Here is a 23,231-nt window from a genome sequence, read left to right on the forward strand (position 1 = left end):
CTTGCAGCGGAGCAGGAAGCAGATGAACAAATTTCCCTTACGAACTCACTTGTCAGGGCACATCTGCCTTTATTGCAACACGATTTGCATAAAAGCCAGGTGTTTGCAGAAGAGGACCTGTCTCTACACCCAGCGTGGTTATTCTGCGAGGAGGCACTCGGCGAGGGGGGGCGGGGGGAGCTGGAAAGAGACCAAAGGGAACCGAAGGGGCCGGGGGAGGCGGTTGGGGCAGGGGGCGCAGCAGGCCGCAGCAGGCCCCACGCGAGGCCGCGGGCCAGGCTGTGCGTTAGGCCGCACGTTAGGCCGCAGCAGGCGGCAGCGGGACCCACGCGAGGACGCGGGCCGGGTTGTGCGTTAGGCCGCGCGTTAGGCCGCAGCAGGCCGCACCGCCTCCCCGCCCCGCTCCGCCTCAGGGCCGCGGCCGGGCGTGGCACGGGGCGGACCGGGAAGCGGCCGCCGCTCCGCCCTCCCCCTCTCTGCCCTTCCGCGTTGGCGCAGCGCTGCCCCGGTATAAAGCGGGGCCGCCGCCCGGCCCGCTCCGGCCCCATGGAGATGCTGCGGTGGCTGCGCGGTGGGAGGCTGGTAAGGGTTGGGCTGGATTCGGGGCGGGGGTCCTGCGGAGGGTGGGGGGCTCTAGGGAGGGCTGAAGGCCGGGGTTGGGGAAGGAGAGAGAGGCCCTACGGGCTGTGCCGCATCGCCCCTAACGCCGTCGTTTCGGCCCGCAGGTCTGGAGTGCGAGTGAAGGCCGAGAGACAGCTGAGGGCAGCCATGAGTGCGGGCAGCTTGTCCTCCCTGCTGGGCTGCCCCGGCTGGCGTGAGGCGTTCCCAGTGTTCAGACAGCAGTTCAGTCGGCTGGAGGAGAGGATGAGCTCCAGAGATCCATGTGAGAGTGGTTACCTCAGCCTGGGCCGGGCTCTGAGCCGTGAGGAGGGCGTTGGGCCCACTGTGCTGGGCATGGAGCCCGTGGGGAGCCCCACACAGGAGCCCCCCGACAGCCTTGAGATGCAGCTGAAGGTGGACTTCTTCCGCAAGCTGGGCTACTCCTCCGAGGAGATCTATGTTGTACTCCAGAAGCTTGGTCTGAATGCTGATACCAACACTGTCCTCGGGGAGCTGGTGAAGCATGGCCCGGCTGAGCGAGAGCCCACAGAGACCCCTCAGGAGACCAAGGAAGCTCCTTTGGTCCCTCGAGGAGGAGCTGCCAACAAGACTCCTGCACCTGTGCCACCTCTGGAGGAGAAGGAGAGTGATAACCTGAAGCCCATTGTTATTGATGGAAGCAACGTGGCAATGAGGTGTGTCTGGGGCTTGAGAGTAGGCCCTTCTGGGGTAGTTTGTGCTTAATGTGACCCTTAAGTGCTCCTGTGAGGTGGTGGTTTTCTCTACTTCTGTAGCTGTGAGGCGTGCCATGATCTAACAGCCTGGGGTCTGAAAAACTCAGGGTTTTTCACAAAAAACTACAACTGGATGTTCTGGTGGTGGCTGGTAATATTTTCCAATGTACATCACCAGTGTGTGTAGCTATTTCTTGAGGGTGACGGCCCAGATGGCTCCTTCTCCTTGTGGTCTCTATTAGCTCTTACTGTGGTCAGTACCTATTCTGCCAGTAGCGGATGTGCTTCATGGTTAAACAAAGTTTCCTTCCCTCCTGTAGCTGCTGAGGAGGATAACAGAAGATACATTGTCCTCTTACCTAATAGTTTTATATAAGCTTCTGTAGCACTGAGTTGCTCAATACCTAATTATGGGGTTAATTAGAAAAGGCTTTAATATGATTCCGTCTCTGGCGTTGGAGGCCAGTCTCCAGACTGGGAGTCAGGTATTTTTGTGCATTGTGGAAGATGCTCGAGTTTGGAACGGGCCACTCTGCTAAAGAGTGGCCAATTCTGCCACTTCTGACAGCTGTGATAGCAAGGTAGGGCTGCAGCCCATCTTCAGCATGTTGGATGTTCTGGTGTTGGTCGAGCAGGTTCTATCAGACAATGTAGGAAGGCCACTAGAGTTGTCTGACAATAATTTGGGCTCACAGGAATCCTAATAGTCACGGGGCACAAGTATCCTTGCACTGGGCACTTTTCAGTTCAGTGTCTCCTTCCACCTTTGTTTTTGGTCCCCTTATGATGGGAGTTACTTGCTACCACCCCAGCTCTAGATGTTGAATATTCCTCAGCTGCACACAAATGGGTGCCATTAGCTTAATGCACCAGAGTTTGAAGTTGGGCTCCATGGTTAAGAAGCACTTCTTCACTGTTTTAGTTTAATAGGTCTTGTAATGCATGTTTGTGTACACATGCTTGCTTATTAAAAGAAATGAGTGCACATAGCTGTTGTGTATGTCATTGTAGACTTCTTCCTAAGGTGAAAGTGCTGAATGGAGACTTGTTTGCAGGTGTGGTTTTCACTGAGCCATGGCTGGCAGTTCTAAGAATAGAAGTGAGAAAAGGTGGTGTACGATCTGCTGTGTGCCCAGCTGACAGAGCCTCCAAGTCCCCATGCAAACATGATGCTCCCTGGCCCCACTCTGTTGTCAACAGAATAAAATATTTAACTTTGGAGTCTTCAGGAGAGTCCTGTGCTCAGCAGCTGTGCTGTTACCTGAGATGTGGAGCTGATCCGTATGATTCTTGTGGTGAAGTTTACTTTAGTTAAGTAGGTAGGCTTAAACAACAGCATTGGTTGCATTGATTGAATGAGGAACCTCTTACCCATGAGAGTTACCCCATAAAGTGCAGCAGATTACAGCAGATGTGACTCAGGCAGACCAGGCAGTAATAACAGTGGCAACAGGACAGAGTTTGACATGAGAAACGCGGTCTGGCTTTTCTTTTTTTTTTTTTTTAAGCAACTTGCTAGAAGGGGAATTCCATTCTGAAACTTCCTGTATTGATGGTGTGTGATGTTCCCTGCTGATTCATTTGCAGTGTGTACAGCGGCCTCCCTGAACAGCTCTTGACAAACATATGCAAATCATAGTGGAAATTAGCTTTTACTTCCTTCTAAGGGAATTTTTTCTTGGCTGCTGCCAAATCAGATCAGCCTGGCTGTAGGCTCTAGGGTGGTAGCAGGGGCTCATAAATGAGAAATAAGCAGAGGATGTTAACCTGTGTCTATCCATAGTGAAAGCAGTCTGATACTGGCAGGGTTCTAGCTAATCTTTCCTGTGATTGTTAATGCTAACCTTTCTGTAACTTGGGATTCTTAATGGAGAGAAGTGTCTCTTTAGGTGTGTGTTCTCTTGTTAAATGCGTCGTTCTTCTGGAATAGTTCATCTGGAACAACTCTTCAGTTCTCTTAATAGCTTCCGAGAAAGGTGACTTGCTGGAACTAGAGCATGCAGGCTTGGCTGGGTTTGACTTTTCAAGTCCTCTAGAAAACAGAAACTGTTGGATTTGGTTGCTGTAGAGGTGGGTGAGGGGAAAAAACACTAACCTTATTCAGCTAGGAAGTGGCTTTTTACATATGCAAAACAAATCTGGGTTATATTCAAGAAGCCTGGTGGACTTGCTTTGATATAGTACAGCACAATGTGATGACAGTTGGAAAATAATGCTAGATTCATAATTGCTTTACAAAGAAGCAGTACTTATTCCTAGACCTGGGAAATCTTGAATGTTTTTAATCCATTAATAAGATAATAGGTTTATTTCTATCTGAATGCATACAGCTTTTAGTTTTCATTCTTTTTAATATTGCTTTTTTTCATGATGGCCTAAGAAGTTTGGTGTTTCAGAAAGGGGGGAGAAACTTAAATGTGTCAGCAAATTAGTACAGGTTAAACACTTAAGCTTGTGACTTTGAGGACTGAGCATGAGCTCAGCAACACTGCTGTGTTGTGTGAGGTGTTGGGGCATCTGCTCACCTTCCCTGTCTTCTTTCCTTTCCTCTCTGGCGTTGTGTGAAGATGCTTCAGCCATTTCATGTGACCTGTGCTTCAGCTTTGCTTGTCCAGGTTTGATTTTTGCACTGTCTCCCTTGTTGTGCTCTTTGGGGATGTGTTCACCCACTGCCTCTCAAGTCTCCACATCTGGGGGTATCTTCCCTGATTACAGAACATTTACCCTGCTGTGAGCCTGTGTACAACCTGCTGGGCTCCATGTGCTACAGGAGGCTGTCTTGTGCCTCACAGTGCTTATATTCATCTTTCTCTGCCTCACCTGTGAGGTCCTGTGTGCATTCAGACAACGTCTAGCTGTGGTGTTTGCTTTGTGTTCTGTATAATGCGCTGGGCTGTAAGTGTCTTGGAGTTGGTGTCCCTCTGTGATAGACAGGATGTGTTTGATTAAGCTTGTGTGCAGCTTTCAGCACTGACCCAGCTGTGCCCTGGAGCTGTGGGCCTGTTTCTAAGGTGCCTTTGGCTACAGAGCTCAATACAAATATCCAGAGGCACAGCAACACAGCTGTGTCCTGTGCAAGTCCACACAAGACACTTTGCTTACAAAAGTGAAGATTAACAAACATTTCTCACAGATACCCCTAATTTGCTGTTCAATCTTGTGGCTTGACACCACTTATCTTCAATATAATAAAACATGTCTTGGTGTCACTACAAAATGCAGGCTTAGATCCCCAGAATGACAAATCAGGCTGCAACAGAGAGACATTGAAAGTCTGCCAGAGCCATTATCAACAGCAAAGCTGATAACACTGTAAATAGTGGCACTGATAGAACACGACTGGTAGTTTCCTCATAGAGGTTCTGCAAACTTACTGATATGGAGTAATGAATAATGAAGCAGCTTTTAATATTGTAGGTGGTTTCTGACACTGTTGCTAAACTTTGTTTCTTAGCTGCCAAGTGCTCTTGGGACATTGAGCACCGGTGAAGGGAAATGTTGATATTTCATGCAAATGTGCTATTTGCATGAAGCATCAGCAACTGAAGAGGCATCCTGCCTCAGTGCTGATGTCACTGGGGTAAGAGTGCACAAAATGGTGTGTTTTCCCTAAGTTATCAAAGCAGCTTCGTAAGCAGATCCCTTTGTGGAAGTGCAGTTTGCCCTGGCTTGGCCGTTGGCACACGCTAGCAGAAAAGGACAAAGGAAGTTCAAGATCACGTTGTACTCAGGGCTAAAAATAAAGAGCTGAAGCAAAAGGCCCTGCTTCAAAGGAGCAGTTACAGCTGCTTTGTTCTTCCCACTGAAAACTTGGCTGTTTGTTGGTGTACTGAGGTGCTAAAAGCAATGGTAAAACCTGGTGCTCCTCCTTGAGATCAGCATGTAATACTGATTCTTATTGCTCCAACGCTGAAGGTTGTTTTAATTGCTGAATCTGTTTGCTTAATCTGTTGCCTCACTGATCTGTGCATCACCTGAATATTGAAACCCTTTATTTTCTTCACTGCAGCCATGGAAATAAAGAGGTGTTCTCCTGCAGAGGAATCCTTCTGGCTGTGCAGTGGTTTTGGGACAGGGGACACAAGGATATTACAGTGTTTGTGCCGTCTTGGAGGAAGGAACAGCCACGACCAGATGTACTTATAACAGGTGTGGAAATATGAAAGCCAAGAGCAGCTTTTCAGGCTTATTGCTTTGTCGCTTAATGAGCTTGCAAAGTTCTGGGTAGTTAGTAATTAACTTATGAATGGAAGATCTGAGCAGTAGGAGATCCAATAAGCTGTGCTGACCAGTGAGATTTAAAGTCATTAAATTCTCCCTTAAGCAAGTTCTTGCCTGGATCAGTTGGAATAATTCAGAGAACAAAGAATGTAATACTGCTCTGCTTAACTTGTCCTTCATGATTTGAATTCTCCTTTCAGGGAAACACCTTTATGCTATATTTGACTAACATGTTTGACACTAGAAAGTACAGAGTTTCGATGCACTAGAAGTAAAACCTCAATAGGAGTACAGTCAGGTTTCTTCAAATAGAAGGAAGTTTGCTCTCAGCTTATGAGGAGCTGAGATTTCCAAGTAAACCTACTCAAAAGTAACGTGTGCACACAGTGTTACTATAATGTATGCCAGTCTTAACTGCAAATCAGTACCTTGTATGCAAGATGTGGATGGGACACCCTGTGTTTCAATAGCCTCATGTTCCTGAGTGTTCCCAGGTGGGAATCCACCTCTGATAGACTCAAAAGGTAGTATGAAAAAAGAGGGGAGGGTTGCAAAGAAACGAGTTGGCCATTGTTCTTTACAATGTTACCTTATGGGTGGGAAGACCTTTGGGCTGTGCCCATTTGTGATGTGGTAACAGTTGTGTTTGTTGTAGATCAGTACATTCTCCGTGACCTGGAAAAGAAGAAGATTTTGGTCTTCACTCCTTCCAGACGGGTTGGGGGCAAACGTGTTGTCTGCTACGATGATCGATTCATTGTGAAACTGGCACACGAGTCTGATGGCATCGTGGTTTCTAATGATACTTATCGGGACCTGCAGAATGAACGTCCTGAGTGGAAGAAATTCATTGAGGAGCGTCTGCTGATGTATTCCTTTGTTAATGACAAGTATGTTCCCACGTGCCTTGGCTTTCAAAGTGGTCTGTGGGAGCATGTGGTGTTTTTTTTTAATGAAGGGAGGGTAACGAGGTGTGAAAAAGGGAAAAGGGTGATAGAGAATGGGAGAAAACAATCCCATAGATACTTGTGTAGAAGGAAGACAGGAAGAACTCCTCCCTGGCTGTATAAGGTATGAAGAACTGGAGTCAATGGCTGCACGTGGTTTGCAGGTAGGAGCTCTGCTCTGGAAGAGTTCTTGGGAAAGCTGTAGTGCTTGATTTCCTCCCAATGCTGTCATTGGCAGGCCCAGCCCCAAGTACTGCTTTTAGTCAGCAGCACAGCACAAAACCTCTTCTGTGCCTGAGGAGAAGCACTTCTTGCCAGTCTGTACTAGGTGATAAGCAGTGAAATGGGAAAGTTTTTTAGGGCTCATAACTTTTAATGCTTGGTGAAATGGGAGACTTCTATAAGAAGTGAAACCCTGACCCCAGAAAGTGAGCTGTTCCTGATTAAGATATCTATTTTTTTTTTTTTTTTTTTAAATTATTTTTAGGTTTATGCCTCCAGATGATCCATTGGGGCGGCATGGCCCCAGCCTGGATAACTTTCTGAGAAAGAAACCTGTGGTGCCAGAACACAAGAAGCAGCAGTGCCCTTATGGTAAGATTTGCCTTCTGAACATCAAAACTTCAGTCCCTATACAAGTGTAACTCGTGCATTTGGTAAAATTCAGCTGTCATTCCTTGCTATCTATGCTTTTTTTCCTTGCAGGGAAGAAATGTACTTATGGAATTAAGTGTAAATTCTACCACCCTGAAAGGATCAATCAACCCCAGCGCTCATTAGCTGATGAACTCCGTGCCAATGCAAGATTGTCTCCTACCAGAAGTACCAGTGCTGTCAAGGAGGAGAAAAAGGGCAAAAGAGGTTCCCAGGCAGAGCTCTTATGCTCTGGGTCTGCAGAGAGTGATAAAAGCTCTTTGCAGAAGATCTCTGCAGAGAGGAAAAGCTTGACACATAAAACAAAGCCCAATGATGTTCCGCTTCAGATCAAAGGCTGTGTGTCAGGCAGTGCTCCTGCTAACAGTGGGAGCCACAGGTCCTCTGAAAGGTACCAGCATCCTCATATGGACTCTCTGTCTTACATCTCTCAGGAGCATCTTGACTCAGGCATTGGGTCTCTGGAGAACCAAATGTCTGACATGTGGCCTTACAGATCTACCAGTCACTGTGATCACTCCCATGCCGAGCAGGTGACAGTCTGCTCCTGTGGTAGGCAGAGACCTCTCTACCCGCACTCTCCCAGCTTAGAGCAAAACGGTCTGGTCTCTTACAAGCATGGTTCCCATAAATCTTCTGCCTCTGGTGCTAGCTTCTTGCAGTATAACCCTGAGATACCTCACTCAGGGCCACCTCACTCTTTCTCAGGCTATGGGGTACCTGTCCATCCAGCTAATGCTGGGCAGTACAGTCTCCCCAGTGAGTACAATGCCCCTTCTCTTCCTTCGCTTCATTCTCGTGAGTACTGGTCTGAGCCCTACCAGATGCCTCCTCCCCAGGTGAGATCTACCAGCGTGCGAGATCCTCACTCAGTGCAGAGAGCCCCAGGGCCAACGTATGGTGATTCCTGCCAGTGGACTGTGTCTGATCAGTTTGCAGAGGAGAGGGCCAATGTTCATGTCAAGCTGTGTGGCATATTCCATCCCCATTTAGTTGATGCTGTGATGAGCCGTTTCCCTCAGCTTTTGGATCCCCAAAAGCTTGCCGCAGAGATATTAACCTACAAATCCCAGAACCCAGGTATATGAAGCAGATGCCAAGGGTAGCCAGCATGCTAAGCTTGTGGGCAGTGTTTGCACTCTGTAGCTGCCATTCGAGGGCTCCTCTTTGTTCCCTGCAAGTCCCAGCTGGAGGCTGGATACCAGATGTGGCATGTTCACAGCGATTTCTGGTCTGGTCATGACTGTGTCCCTCTTAAAGATGTGAGAGTAGGTTATGGTCCCTGTCATCCTCAAAGGATGCTGAAGAGAATCTAGGTGCAGGACAGGAGAAAAGGCTGCTGTTTCAGAGCAGATCTTTCCTATGGGATTTACATGGTGAGTTAGGCACACCCTAAATTCCTGCAGTTCAAAACTGTGTATGGCCTCGTTCCTCCCGCTAGCTCAAGCTTTGTTTTGGCTTGGATTGTTAGCAGGCATGCAGAGGGAGGATTCTGTGGGGCTTGTGAAACAAAAACATGTATGTGAAACATACGATCTCTAGTTGTGTGAGGCTCATTTCTGAGGACTGAAATGTGTTGTCGAGGCTGTTCCTAGCTCTTTGCTAAGTTATCAATCCAACGTGAAGTTAGGTTTAGCTGTCTTAGATTTGACTTTATTGGTGCACTTGTTTAGTGATACCCCTCCCACTTCAGCTCGCCTCCCTGAGCTGAGGCAGTTCTATGATATACACCACAAGTGCTCAGCAAGCTGCTCAGCTCCTAGAAGCACTGGGGGCTAGGAATAGAATTCATCCTGAGAAAGGAAGGAAGACCCGACGCTGCTCCGAAGCTGCAGTGAGCTGTGTTTGCTGGAGAAGGCAGTCAGTTGTCAGGATGTGGATGGCCGTGCTGTTGAGGCTTCTCTAAAGATTGTCCTTGCCTGGTATCCTATCTTTGGCTATCTGTGTAACACTGACAAAGAGGATTTATGATACAGTGCCTTTTGTCTTCAGACAGCAATAGTTTTGAGCATTCAGTAAAACAGCTGCTGCCAATACTGTTCCTGAGGACTCCTTAATACTTTTCAAAGCTGTTGCTTCGTCTTCCTTCTCACTGATATTTTCCTGTCCCCTTCAGCTTTGTCAGACTGTAACAGCATCCAAAAATGTAGAATGAGACTTACTTGGTAAGGCTGTTCCCCTTTCATTCCTTCTTCCTCTAAGAAGTTGCGTGGTTTTGTTTTTTTAATTGTAGATACTGTAATAGATTTTAAATATGCAAAAAAAAAAACGATTGCTGTAGTAATTGGTTCTGGTCCTGGAATTTCACTGTGTTACGGTGCAGGGATGTTTCCTGCACTGCAGGCCAGAAGCAGTTGATTTGTTGATGCACATTGTATCTGTGTTTTGTGTGTTGGGTTTTTTTTAAGTACGTCCATCTCGTGGTTAAACCAAGGCTGTCGAGTGGCAGATCATCAAGGGGAGAGTGGAATACAGTGGAAAGCTGAGGAATGGTTCTGTCTATTACCCACCTTCCCTCTGTCCAAGGAGTGACCTACCCAAACAGGCACCATGTGCCGTAAAAACCACAGGGACACAGAAACCTGTATACCTGGTTAATGATGATACATTACAAATTAGTAATGTTTCATGTTAGTAAGCAAAATGCTTCTTAATTTTAAGTAACCTGATACTTCGCGTATTTGTAAATTACAGGAAAAAAGAAATGGTTTTTAATGTTATTGTCCAACAACTTGATGCTTGATGCTGTTGTTCATTAGTGCTATCCTTGACTCAGCCACTGTGTTACTTGGCGTGGTGTGTTTTGTTTTCCTGGCAGAGTGCTGATATGCTCCTGCAGTCGGAAGGCTAACGATTCCTGCTCTGAAGCTGACATGTTACTGAACTTTGTGTATCATTATGCAGTGTGTAGGTTATGTACTGAGTGGAGGCAGCTGTGTGGAAGCCGTGGCGAAGTAAGAACCCGTGTTATATAAATAAATATGCTGAGTTGAACTTTGGGCTCTGCTGGCTTTTTGGAAGAGGTTATCCTGCCTCCCTGGGGTTCCTTTGCTCTCAGACCTTTGCATGGAATCTAACAGCAGCAGCAGTGGCTGGATGTCGTTAATTGATCTAAGATGCTAGGTCTTAAACTGCTTTAGTAGGTAACACATCCAGTTACTGAAGTGAACCCACTGTGCAGGGGATGCAGTGGTCGTTAAGGTGCCACGAGGCTGCAGTGTGGTGGTGTGAGGGCATCTAACTTGTTGGTGTGACAGCTGTGCTGTGGTTGGATGTCTCAGGTGATGGGGGTCAAGCATTCCTGATCCTTCTGGGGGAACGTGTGGGTCGTGCAGCAGTTCTGTGGTGGAGTATGGAAACAAATGCACATGTTGTACAGTTATACAGCATGGCTGAGCCAGGTGTGAGCATGATAACAGAAGAACAGAGCAGCTGCCACGTCAAGCTTTGCTCTATAGCTTTGTTAGAGCTCAAAGGAAGTGCATAAGGGTATGAAGTGCCTGTTTCAGGTGCATCTGCTACCTGCTGTACATAGTGCAGCATATTATGTGACTTGGCATGTTTTTTTTTTTTTTATTGCCTTTATTAAAGGCCATGCTCTTAATTTAATCCAAGGCAGTGGTTATTTTGAGTTCATAAAAAGGCAAGGGAAACAGTTGCTCCTGGTTTTTGAAGTGAAGCACTGCATGGAAGGTGACTTATCTGTTGCAGAGGACTCCTTTGGAGGCTGTTGTGTGAAACCTAAGGAAGCTCATGGTTCACTGTGTGTGTCCAGGACCTTGGTGATGGGAGAACCAAGTGATGTGTCAGCTCTTAACCTGGTGAGGACTTCTGTTTGTTGTAGTGGGACCTGCATCTGCTGCTGTAGTCGGAGATACTTGGCTGAGTGCGACTTAGGGCACGCGGTGTGCCCAGCTCTGGGCTCTGCTGTTGCTGAGGGATTGCCAGCACATCCTGTGGCTCACTGCTTCCTGGTGCTCTGCAGGGGAGGACCTGTCACAACTGCAGTGTCTGCATTATTTCTTGTCCATCTAAATAGGTTAAATCTTCTTGTCAGCTTGCTCGTAAATTAAATGCAGCCGAGGAGGTCAGCTGCAGCACCCTGTGGGGAAGCTGTCTGTACTTTAATGGGGTGACCGTGCCAGGGAGAGGCCAGGGCAGGAAAATCTCCTTTGATGTGAAATAGAGGAGGCCGAGGGGCTGTGCTGTGGTGCTTAGAGGAGAGCCATCTCTTTCTCTTCCCAGCAGTGCTAGAAATAGGTGCAGAGGTAGTTAAACATCATCAAGGCTTTGCTTCCTCTGTGCAACGAAAGGAAGGGGAAGAGCCCTCCTTTGGAAGTGAGTGCAGCAAGATATCTTAACTTGCCCTTTCTTCGGAGTACTGAAGAGGAGCACGGTGCTGTGGCAGAGGTTGGGGCAGAGCCTGCTGCATTCCCACCTTAACTCTGTGTGAAGCGCAGCCTGGTCCTGGAGGCTCTGCCTGCTGTGCCCCCGGCTCTCCTCTCTGAATTACCCTGTGAGCTGCCTGGCTCTCTTCTGCAGGAGGATTTCCAGGCTGTGGCTGGCTCAGCTCTAACATTTCAATACATCTTTTGAGGCAGGAATCTGACCTCAGCCTCCAGCCGGGGCCATGGGAAAGGGGCAGGTGCTCCTACCTGTGTAGGGCAGGCTGTGCTACAAGGAAGCACTTCCAGCATGAAGGGTAGAGGGAGAAAGCAAGGCAGGAAGCAAGCAGAGATGCCTCAGTTGGAGAGAGGCTGCTGCTGTGAGATGGGAGAGAAGTGAAGCTGTGGGTGCTGCCTGCAGGCTCCTGCCAGTGCTCACCCTCTGGCCATGCTGCTTGACAGTGCTCCTCTGGGCCTTGTGCTCCTTAAGGCCAGAGTTTGCAAGTGACATTTTTTCCTTTAGGGAGCTGCATCAGAATGGCAGAAGTGCTTTCTCCACCCCAGCAGCTCCTCAAGCAAAGTTCCCTGAGAGCAGCATGGAGCTCTGCCCCGTGGCAGCACAGAGGGGAGCAGCAGCCAGCGTCATCCCACAGGGAAGCTGCAGAGCAGGAGCAAGAGGCTGCCCTGTGCTTCCTCTGGCTGCCTCCCCCGAAGGCCTGCATTGCACAAATGTTTTGGAGTAAATGCAGTGTCTGCTGAAGCAATAGGTCAGGAGGATTTGCATGCTGTAGTGGCCCCGGGGAAAGGTTTCTGCAGCCTGGGAGCAGCTCTGGCTCAGCCTGGGGGGAAGAAGCAGAGGATAGCTGTGCTGTAGAGCTTCACCCATAGCTGGGCCAGGGGCACAGAGCAGGCAGTGGAGAGGCTGTGCTGCGCCCACACCTACAGGTGCTGGCCTGGGGTGCCCAAAGGCTGCTTAGCTTTGATGCTGCTTTTCTTCTTGCAGAAGATGACCAGTGTGTGGCTGAGTTTTGCTGCAGCAGTCCTGGGTGTGAGTAGCTTACAGTGCCCCTGCTTCTGGCAATTCTAAGAAGAGTGGGGCTGTCCCATTTCAAGCACGATGCAGGAGCCAGGTCAATGCAGGATGAGTCAGGCTGCTGCTATTTGCATTGCATCAGTTCCCTGAGGTGTGGGCACTGCATGGGCACGTCGGGAGGAGCAGTCCCTGCATGCAGTGCCCTGGGAAGCAGGGGCTGCAGTGGGGCACAGTGAAGGACTGGGTTGGTGGCAGCTGTTGCGCAGTGACACAGGGTTAATTGACAAGCAGCAGCAAACAAGTCTGCCTGGTGCTGGCATAGGACTGTGCCCACAGAAGCTGTGGGGCCGGACGCCAGTTCTGGCTGTAGGACAGGGTCATACACACTTGGGCTGACCTTCAGCCACGTGCCAAGGCACAGTTCTGTGCTGACGCCAGGCACAAACTCCATCTCACAGCAAGCAGCAGCTGGAGAGGAGTCAGAAGAAACATGGAGTTTTCTCCTGCCCAGCCCAGATAGTTGCATTCCCCTTTAGCTGGCACCTGTTGGGAGCTGCTCAGAGCTGGGCATGCCTGGCTCCACCACTGCCAAGCTCAGAGGCAGCTGGTGGTGGCCCTGGTGCTGTACCTACAAGGAAGGGCTGAGCACGGGGCTGGAGCTGCAGTGAGAGCAGCTGAGGAGCAGCTGGTTTGCATAGGCTGCTCAGAAAGCAGATTATCTGCAGGGCGGCAGGAAATGCTGCTGCCACACGCTCCTTTGAACAGCACGAGCCTATCTGCACATCCACAATGATTTCCGTAAGTGAATCACGGCTGCAGCACAAATGCACCTGGTGCTCAGCATGGTGCTGGCTGCTGCCACGTGTTGGGCTGCAGTGAGGGCCTGGGGCAGGGCTGGGCACCAGGAGCTGCAGGCATCACGCTGAATAAATGAGACCTGCAGGAAGCAGCCATCCTTTATTTCATATCAGCAGAAGAGAGGCTGAGGGTGTGCAGCCCCCACTGCTCTGGCGGAGGTGGATTGGTGTTGGCTGCTCTGTGCTCATACTGGAACAAATCCCACCTCCCATCCTCAGCTGTTCCCCACGATGCGTCCCTCCACCAGGGGCCTGTCAGAGTTGCAACACGTGTGGGAAGATGCTGATGGAGGGGATGTATTCATCTAAGAAGGAAGTAAATGGGGCAGTGCTTGGGTTTTGCAATCCCTCCGTTGCCACAGCTCCTCCAGCTCATGAAAGGTGATGGTGGGAACTTTCAGTGACCACAATCCTTGTTCCGGGACACTCCCGAAGTGTTGCAACAGCTGAGGAGGATGCTGGCTGGGTCCCCAGGGAGCACTGCCATTGCTGTGGACACAGCAGTGACTTGCCCTGGGGCAGAGCAGGAGGCAGTGTGTGGCCTTGGGTGGTGCTTGGCTCCCAGGTTTCTGCACTGAGCATGAGGACAACTTGTAGCACCGTGTTCCAGCACAGCACTGGCTGCAGTAAGAGCCACAGCCAGGACCCCATCTCCAAGTGCACGGGGAGCTGGCTCACTGCAAGCTGCCTCCTGGTGGTTTTGTGTTTTTGGGAAATGGCTGCAGTTCTGCTAAATGGACTGGGCAAGGCAGGGCTGGGCAGGGCCTGGCTGGCACCAAATGCTATCAGATGAGGCTGATGAGATGGGCACATACAGGGATGTGGAAACGTGAGAGGACTGCACTGTCCCAGCTCTGGGTTGAGCAAGCCCCTGGTACCCAGCTCTCAGTGGCACTTACAGCTCCTGCCTGGCACAGAACCCCAGGCTTCCAGAAGCTGCCTGGGCATGGGATGAGCTGACAGCGTTGCTCCGTGCAGTGGAGCCCTTTGGCAGTGTGCAGGGGCTGGGAGCCCCTTCCCCAGACACCAGCTCCTTGCTCCCCTGCTGCAACCTCACGGCCCCAGCTCTACCTGCAGGATCCTCTCCTTCATTCTCATTCAGCATCTCGGCTTCTCCCAGCAGCTCAAGGCTGTCTCTGCTGTCCCTCTGCAGGAGCTGGAACAGGGTATGAGTGACTGTGTTGGGGGGGCAAGGGGAACACTCCAGAGATCCTGAGGACCCTGCAGAGGTACCCACCCGTTGCCGCAGCTCTTGCTGCTCCCGCAGCAGCTCCAAGAACCGACTGCTCCACAGCAGTTTCTCAGCTCCCAGCTCGGTGCAGAGGAAGCGGACATCATCCTCCAGTGCCTCCAACCTCCCCACTGTGGCCTCGTTGGCGTCACGCAGCCGCTGCAGCTCCAGCACTGCCCAGGCACCACAGCTCTGCTCCATCTGAGCTGGCACCAGGGCCTCACCTGCCCCTCAGCACCCACCTGTCTGCTCAGACTCCAGCACAGCAGCAGCCATCCCGTCCTCCTCTTCCTCGCCCCCCTCACTGTCATGGTCCACCCCCAGCAGCTGGAAGGCACCCTGGACTGAACCCCATTGTGTGGTGCCCATAGGGACCCTTCTGCCACTCAGCACCGCGTCACCATGAGTCCCCGTTGTGGTGGGGGGCTTTACCTCTTCAGCAAACTGGAAGGCGATGTCCCAGCAGCTTGTGTAGCACATCAGAAGGTACTGAGGGAGAGCAGAGTGCAGTGGGACCCACTGAGGATGACAGGGTCTGAAGGGGGAGCAAAGACCCCACATCCCCAGGGCTCTTCACAACCTCCTGCCCAATGAACCCGGTTGCAATCCTACAACAGTGCGAAGCCCACACATGCATGCAGTCCCATATTGAGGGAGCCCCATAGCACCAACCCACAACAGCCTCCAGAGCCACTGCAGCCCCTGCAGAGCTGTCCTGGAAAGGGACAGGAGCTGCCAGCACCCAGAACGCAGGAGCTGCCTCCACCACGGCCTCCCTGGGCTGTGCTTCTTCCTCATGGGGATCCTGCAGACAGGGAGTGGAATGGAGACGTACTGCAGATCCCAGGACAGGCAGTGGCTGCAGGATGCACCCAGCCCTGCCAACAGGAGGGCGAGCAGCCCTCCTCCCCCATTGCTGTGCCCACTTACCTGGCAGTGCAGCCCAGCTCAACTCAGGCAGGAGGTGCAGGGAGAGCTGCTGGACAAGGCTGTGGAGGCTGCTGCTCCTCCTGCCTGCTGCTATGCCTTCAGCCCGTTGCTCAGGATTGCTAAATGCCTGCCTAATCCTCTTGCTGACGAGGCTGTGCCAGGGATTAGGGGTACTTCTGCTCTACCTTCAGTCACCATAAGGACAGTGGCTGCTGGGCCACCACCGCTCTTTGCTCAGGATTCATCTTCTGCAAGCAAAGTACTGTACAAAATTTCTGCACAAAATACTGTAACTGTATTTGGCTTTCATCGGCATTGAGGTGAAGCCTGGGCAGCCAGGTTCAAGGTCAGCTGTCCCGGCCTGGGGAGCTTTGCACCCTCCAGCTGTGTAGGAAGAGAAATAAAGGTCTCAGGAAATAGAGGGGAAGGTTCAGGCGATGCCAGCCTGGCCCAGGCTCTGCCTCACGCCCCTGGTGCAGGTGGCAGTGCTGCTGTGCTCAAACTGAGCAGACTCAAACCCCCATTACAACAGCACCTCGAGGGAGCTGATGCTGCAGCGCTGTCACTGCCGACAGCTTTTGCTCTGGGACGTGCAGTTCTGCTCCCTCTGCTGGAGCAGACCCCAGTGGACACCGTGGTTTCTCAAGCCTGAAAGCTGCAGCAGGACGGGACGGGGCTCCTTGAACACCGTGATGGGCAGCCATCTCCTCAATCAGAACCCATTGAGTCTGTTTGTCCCTTTCCCTCAGGGACAAGCACTGCTGGGGAAGGTTGCAGCACCCCCAGTCCATATTGCAGGGACGCAGAGCCAACGGATGCTTTGCCATAAAATCTCTGGCACGTGAGGCTCTCTGTGTGACATGAAGCCCTTTTGCTGTTTCTCTGCAGGGGAGACTTTCCAGCCCAAAAGGTCCAACGCTGTCCCTGAGGTCAGAGGTGCAGCACGGACCCCTCGAGGTCAGGCCTTTACAAACCTTGCTTTGGAACAGCAGCACCAGGGAAAAAGAGCACCAGAGAAAAGCAGCTTTTGTACCAAGGTCAAGTAGTCAGAAACCATCAGCTAAGTCGTCTTTTTTTCCACAGCTATAGCAAAGCAGGCCCTGTCAGGACTTTATGCTATTTCCTACATCTTCTATTCCTCTCTCTTTTACCTCTTAAGAGGAATAACTTTAAACACAAAAAAGTAGGGCAGCTTTACTGCTCTCCCATTAAGCCACTCTGTCCCAGCAGCTCCCCGTGGCTGAGCAGCAGCAGCAGCACTCACTGCTGTGGGCTAAGGCAGGAGCCACCAGGAGCAAACACAGAGCTGCCTCCATTCCCTAACGAGAAAACAAGGGGGAACTGTGCTCCTATGTGTTCACCTTCACCTGCAGGTCCTGCATGGCAGGGTTGCATAGGGGAGATGGTCGCTGCTGCTGCCACAAGGAGCTGCAATGCAGGACCCCAGGAAAGGAGAAGTGAAGCAGAGCAGAATTCAGGCTCCGCTGTAACAAGCGCACATAGAAGTACATGGAAGGCTGTAAGGCAACTGCTACAACTTTTTACACTGCACTCTCTCCCTCTGAACTGTTTAAGCAAGCAAAAGCATCCCAGCACAGGTAACTGGCAATACCCAACACCTTCCCAATACCTTGGGAAAGGCACAGCTGCTTTCCACACACTGCTATCTTGACTCGGCCGCTGTGAAAAGCACCAAACATTCACCCCTCTGTGTGCTTTCCCAGCAGCAATCCAAATTGCCCATCCCTTATCTGCAGGCACGCCGCCAGCAGCACTGAGGACTGTCTGCCATCCAAGGCCTACCTTGATGCAGGATTAGTTGAACATGGCTGGAGATTAATGCCTGGCAATCCTTTCAAGCACTCCATGTTATGTCTACTGCAGGAGAGCAAGCACAAATGATTCCTCCAAAGGGTCATGGGACAAAAGCAGCTGCTATGTGAAAGTGGAGGAGCTGCAGCAAACTCCTCACAAAGCTGATGGAGAATAAAAAGCATTGGGAGACAATATTTTGACTGAACAGAACACGGGATGAGAGACGAATGTGACTTTTATTGTTTATGTACAAATGAGGGAAGTTTGTATTAAAAAGAGAATCTACCCAATGTCAAAGATAGCAGAGAGCAAGGTGGCTCTGAGCTCCAGCCTCCTCTGCGTCTAAAAGCACTGTGCCAACTTCAGGGGATGGCATTCAAAAGAAAAGTCAGAGAAACTGGATGGCCACTTTGTTCTCTGCTTACCTACAAACCAAACTGAGCTGTTCCACAGAACGAAGAACCTTCCTCTCTACAGGCATTAAAACAAACCAAAAGCCCATTTATTAACGATGCACTTTGGTTTAAAAAAAACAAAACAAAACAACAAAGAAACAAACAAAACCACAAAGCTACGTCTCAGTAACAAAAGGAACCTAAGTCTTACAGTGTGGATGGGACACAGTGAATCACAGCCCTATTCCAGCAGGAAAGGAAATGCCTCCCCACGGTTTTACAGAGGCAGCAGTAAGATCAGCCAATTGAAGGAAGCTCCTGACTGAGCTGGAAGCACAGAATAGCCAGGAATTGAGGACTTCTACTACTACACCTTCATCTCCTGTCAGTCAGGGTGTCTAAAAATGATGCAAAGACATGTCCAAGGCTTTCTCCCCCTTGAGTTGGTTAGAGTGGATGGCTCCCTTCTGCACACACGTGGCCAGAGAGCTGCCACTGTGCTCGTTCAGATGACTGGAGTTATTCTTGGTGGGGATTCATGTAGGACCGGATCCCAGAATCTTCAGCACTGATGTGTCTAGTAGTCCTGCAGAGACAGAAGATGGGCACGTTAAGACCTTTCTACTTCCACCTCTGCTGGCAGAGCTGGGATGCCTTGCCTTCTCTCATTCTACACGCCATGAGCTGAAGGCAAAAGAGAAAAGAGATTTGTTTTCAGCCCAAACCAGGTGCTTTTATTGGTGCACTTCATGACAGAACAGAAAGATGCAGAACAGCTTTTTTGTTCACGTGCACACAGCTGAAGTGCAACCTTGCTCCGTAATGAGCCCACCTGGGCTTATTCACTATCAGATCTGGAAGACAACGCTTACACTTCATCCCTACACATTCCCCAAGCACAACAAACAACATCTCCTATCACGGCAGAGGAGGCTTTCCAGGATGAGCAACAAAAACAATGACAGAGCACTGATACTTACAGCTCTCGGCTTTTTGTTTAACTTGAGATCAATCCTGTGGTTGGAAAGATAAGAGAAACGTCCATTTCAATACACGACACAAACAGTAGGTTGCAAAGAACCAGCTACTGAATATGGCACAGGCTACGACAAAGGCTATTCGGTTAATTCAATCCACATTCTCGATTGGGCTGAGCCAAATCACTGTCCCAACATTACAAGAGAACAGCAAAGAGAAGGAGAGTGGATTCTTTGTTCTTTGCCACAATGCATATTCCGTTCCATTCAGGAAAAGAGTTAATAAAAATCACAGGGAAGTTGTGCAGCACAAGGAAATACTGTTACACACGCATGCTCTACGTTCATTGTTAGATGTGTAACTATGCCACAGGTAATTATCCAGACACAGTGGCAAGGGTTATTTACTAGGGACAGAGAGAGGAGTTTAAGATGGCAGGGATTACAGGAGACAGAGGTACGGAGTTGGTTATGGATGTCCAGAAGGAAACAACCAAATCTACACTGATCTCCTTCAGAAGCAAAGCCAGAAGAATCAGTTTTTAAACGACACGTTTAAGTTAAAGAGTTGATCTACTTAAAAAACGGAACAGAGAGGTCAAGGAGAGTGAAGTTAATTTAATTTTGCCGAAGTTATTAAATAAAATGTTACCTCCATCACGCTTTTCTGTTTTTTAAAAAAACTTCCCAGCCTAACCTAATATACATACCTACAATTAAACAGATAAACTATGGGTTAGAAAGGTCTCAAAAGGCACATTGGTGTCTACACACTAACAACACAGCACAAGTACTAATTCAAGTCAAACTTACTCAAAGTCATAATCAAACATGCCAGACGGGCTGAGGGGCAGCATTTGAAAGGAAGAAAGCAATAGAAATTAATACACTAACGAATTAAATAAATTAGTCGATTAGCCACCCTAGCGAGAATACTACAAATAAATAAGTAAATAAATAAATGAAAGCCAGTGTTCAAAACGCCACAAAGTTCTGAAGGGTAACTTGAAGGTTCTTGAACCAGAACGGGGCACAATAACAACAACATAAGAAGCACTGCAGATCTGACAGAGCCCCAGCCCCAGGTGGATGGTGGGGATGGAGGTGTTAGGAGCGGTGTTACGCTGCGTGCTGAGGGCTGCAGAGCTCACAGATCAAAGCACGGATTTGCTCACAGAACCCAACGGGTGCTCAGGAAGCAGTGGCTTTGGCTAGATTACTGAGCAAAGCAAAGCTTGTTCAGGCAGAGGTGGAGACAACCATGAAGCTACGTGGCCACGCAGGCGCTCGATGCTCCCTCAATGCACGCCCCACTCCCCTTGCACCCAAACATCCCTTTGGGAGCTCTCAAGTCCAACCATGGCTTGCTGCATTCCCACCCCACCTGTCAGCACCCAACACTGATGGCACTGCGCTCTGCCCCAAAGCTCACTGCTCTGCTTGGCGCTTCTCAGCACTGGGTCTCTAAGAGGAAGGAGGGCTGTTTTCACCTGAAACACTTTTTAGCCATGAGAACCATCATCTGGGCCTTCTGCGGTCTGAGGGAACAGAGGGTGGCTTCAATAAAACACTGCCACGTGAGCTCCTGCTTTAATTGTCAGGAATTAAACCAGCTATTCACACAAGCTCTGCTCTATCTGAATCCAACTCCCCTCGCTGCCACTGGTGGCACAAGAGTGAGAAAAACTGGAGCTACGTGGAGTCAGTGCACCTTCAGAGCGTCCATTCCCAGCACCTCCCAGTCCTTCAGGAACAGGTGAGCAGAACTCAAATGCATGCTGGAAATGAAAGAGCTTCTGAATGAGCTGTGCCATTAAAAAGATTGGGACTGGCTTTTGTTTGGTTCAAACCTTGAAGATCATTTGGGCTCTTCTGCTGAAATTTAGGGGACAGTCGTTAGCAGCAATCACAACTTCTAACAGTTTGCATTGCAGACCAACGTAATTACTTTCCACTACCTGGCCTTGTTAAGCATTACACAATATCTGCAAAATCCTTTCTGTACTTGGATGCATCTCTTAGGATGACAAGAATTGCCATACCAGATCACACCAGGGCTCCTCATGTCCAATATTCTGTCTCCAACAGTAGCCCGTATCAGCTGCTTCACAGGAAGGCATGCAGAAGAAAGCCCAAAGCCACACAAGCTTCCAGTAGGGCAGTTTCTTCCTAACTCTCATCACTACAGTTTGGGTTATGTAATGGAGCAAAAGAGTTTATATTATTTATGGCATTTGCACCGGCCCCCACTGTCCTGCAGCAGATTGCTTCGTGCTCCATGTAAGTGTCCAGCAGTGCTCTGCAATCTGCTCTCATGCTGTACCTCAGTTGTACAGACTGCTTCTCTGAAGTGGTTTAGAGATGCACTCTGCTACTTCTGGCCTTCCTCCCAACTGTCTGTGGGCTAAAAAGCACTTCTGAACTGCTTCTGGTTCCTAGCTCAGGAGGAACCAAAAAGGACATCCAACACTTTGGGATGTGTGCCTGATGAAGGCTGCTGCGGGAAGAAAATCCTGACCTAGCAATTAAAAATGCTAATGACAGAAAACCTAACTAAGAAGAAGCAGTAGTTAATTAGTTTGCAGGCACTGTACCTACCTCGGTGTCTCTCAGACCTTTTCCCAGCAGTCTCTGTGACATCTATCACTGCTATTTAAAACATCTGCAATTGTATGGGAAGGCTCCTCAAAGAGGAACCTCCACCCGGATCCAAAGCCAACGAGCTCAGTGATGATACCTAATGTGCAGGTTACACTGAGCCAGGGAAAACAGCACTGGAATTCAATGATTCCCAATTTCTGGGCCTTCAGCCCACTGTGCCTTGAAGGCATGCCTTAAGGAATAGAAGTGGTCGCCTAAATTCAATCATAAAGAGTTCAGGAGAGCTGTTTCACGTGAGTTTCAGGGCAGTTTAATAACAAAAACTAGTGGTCTGTGTGATAAAGCAACTTGTACACGCTGTAATCAAACGACTCTGGGACATGACAACAGAAAAGGTTTGGAGTAGAAAATGTAGTAAAGATACTGAGAGTCAGCAGCCCCCAAAACACTCTAAGTTGTTTTCCCATCCTCCTTCTCCAGAGAAAGCAGTGACATTCCTATCTTCCTTGGCTCTGTAGAAACCAAGGAACAATCACAGGAGACCAGGACTGTAATCTTCCTCTACTGCAGGGAAGACAGCTTTATTCTGCTTGAAAGAGAAAAGAACCGACAAGGCCTGGTCAAAAACACCACCGTCTCTGAGCTGTGAGTACCCTGTGCTGACTGTTGAGCTGCCTCACGTGCCTTCCCCTCCCTGACACAGCAGGAGCACAGGCTGCACACAGCTTCCAAGCAAGTGATGTAACCAAACGACCTGAACACTTTGTTATGCTCACAACTTATCAGCTCCCTTCACATAATTAAGCCCGTTCAGCAAGAGCTAACCATTCCCAGTGCACTACTAAAAGGCTGCTGGTGCCACTGACCTGTGCCGATTTTTGTTCTTCCGTTTTTTGTGGCTGCTGTGGTGGCTCCCAGAAGTGGAGGAAGCGGCTTTTTGGGGTTTCACCCCCTGCACAGATCCATCCAGCTCCTCAGCATCCTCCTGGCTGGGTTCGTTCTCCTGGTTGTGGAAGTCTGGAGAGGTGTCGCTTTCCGTCCCGCTGCCCGGTTCACCTGCAATGGGATGAGAAGCAGAGCAGCCCTGTGGTTACGTCCCCACACTTCACATCTCAGGCTGCTCCTGCAAAGAGTCAGGGAGAAGAACTACAAACACTACAGAAACTGAAGTTTCTGATGCCAAGAACTGGAAACGCAGCACCTGATCAGCACACGGTGAACCCAGAGTTATAGAATCATAGAATCACCAAGGTTGGGAAAGAACCACAGCAGCACCCAGCCCAACCATCTACCATCTACAGTTCTCACTAAACCACGTCCCTCAACACAACGTCCAAACGTTCCTTGAACACCTCCAGGGTCGGTGATTCCACCACCTCCCTGGGCAGCCCATTGCAGTGCCTGATCACTCTTTCAGAAGTTATGGTGACAGCAGAAGGAAAGGTCTGCAGCCTCCAGAATTGGAGCTCTCATCTTCTCCCACAGCCACGTGCAACTGATGGAGAGACACAGGCACCGAAATGCATCGCTTCAGTCCTTGTTTCTCCATTCAGAGCAGACAGCAGAGCCCAGTGAAGCGAAGATGGGGCCGAGCTGTGAGGAGAAGTTTAATTCTTCCCAATTCTGCCAACGGAGGAAGAAAGGAAAAGGTGACTTACGCTTCTCAATGAGCTGATCCTGAACTCCAGCTAACGCACTGACAGCCTGGAAAGACGAAATGGGCAGTTAATGACAGCCAGGGATGTTGCTTAACAGATGTCTGTGGGAACTCAGCCCCGTGGGGGTGTCACAGAATCCCAGAACGGTCGAAAAGGAGCAGGGGTTTGGAAGTCGATGAGATGTGCAGGGTTA

General features: G+C 49.8%; 2 protein-coding genes across 2 annotated transcripts in view; one reads left to right on the top strand and one right to left on the bottom strand.

Moving 5' to 3' along the window:
- The first annotated feature begins 477 nt into the window (after positions 1-477).
- On the top strand, positions 478-10,150 carry ZC3H12A (zinc finger CCCH-type containing 12A). The gene is made up of 6 exons (XM_042885237.1): positions 478-582; positions 726-1,295; positions 5,344-5,483; positions 6,211-6,445; positions 6,990-7,096; positions 7,208-10,150. The coding sequence occupies exons 2-6, from the start codon at positions 769-771 to the stop codon at positions 8,242-8,244; spliced, it is 2,046 nt and encodes a 681-aa protein (XP_042741171.1). The 5' UTR covers positions 478-582; positions 726-768; the 3' UTR covers positions 8,245-10,150.
- Positions 10,151-17,624: 7,474 nt separating this feature from the next.
- The window catches only part of MEAF6 (MYST/Esa1 associated factor 6), a 6,205-nt gene continuing 598 nt past the window's right edge, over positions 17,625-23,231 (bottom strand). Inside the window, exons 3-5 of the mRNA XM_042885003.1 lie at positions 23,039-23,097; positions 22,247-22,436; positions 17,625-18,388 (exon numbers count right to left, since the gene is read on the bottom strand). Of these exons, the coding sequence (XP_042740937.1) occupies positions 18,322-18,388; positions 22,247-22,436; positions 23,039-23,097 (316 nt within the window). The 3' untranslated portion in view covers positions 17,625-18,321. The remainder of the gene's footprint in view (positions 18,389-22,246; positions 22,437-23,038; positions 23,098-23,231) is intronic.

Source organism: Lagopus leucura, unplaced genomic scaffold (genome assembly GCF_019238085.1).
Source record: "Lagopus leucura isolate 7727_CA_CO unplaced genomic scaffold, USGS_WTPT01 Super-Scaffold_100048, whole genome shotgun sequence".
NCBI lineage: Eukaryota > Metazoa > Chordata > Aves > Galliformes > Phasianidae > Lagopus > Lagopus leucura.

Bases quoted from the DNA above. Each gene is read 5' to 3' on its own strand.
- ZC3H12A (XM_042885237.1), top strand. From the start codon at position 769: ATGAGTGCGGGCAGCTTGTCCTCCCTGCTGGGCTGCCCCGGCTGGCGT. The intron at 5,484-6,210 runs GTGTGGAAATAT...TGTTTGTTGTAG, and splicing joins ACCAGATGTACTTATAACAG to ATCAGTACATTCTCCGTGAC. The intron at 6,446-6,989 runs GTATGTTCCCAC...AATTATTTTTAG, and splicing joins TATTCCTTTGTTAATGACAA to GTTTATGCCTCCAGATGATC.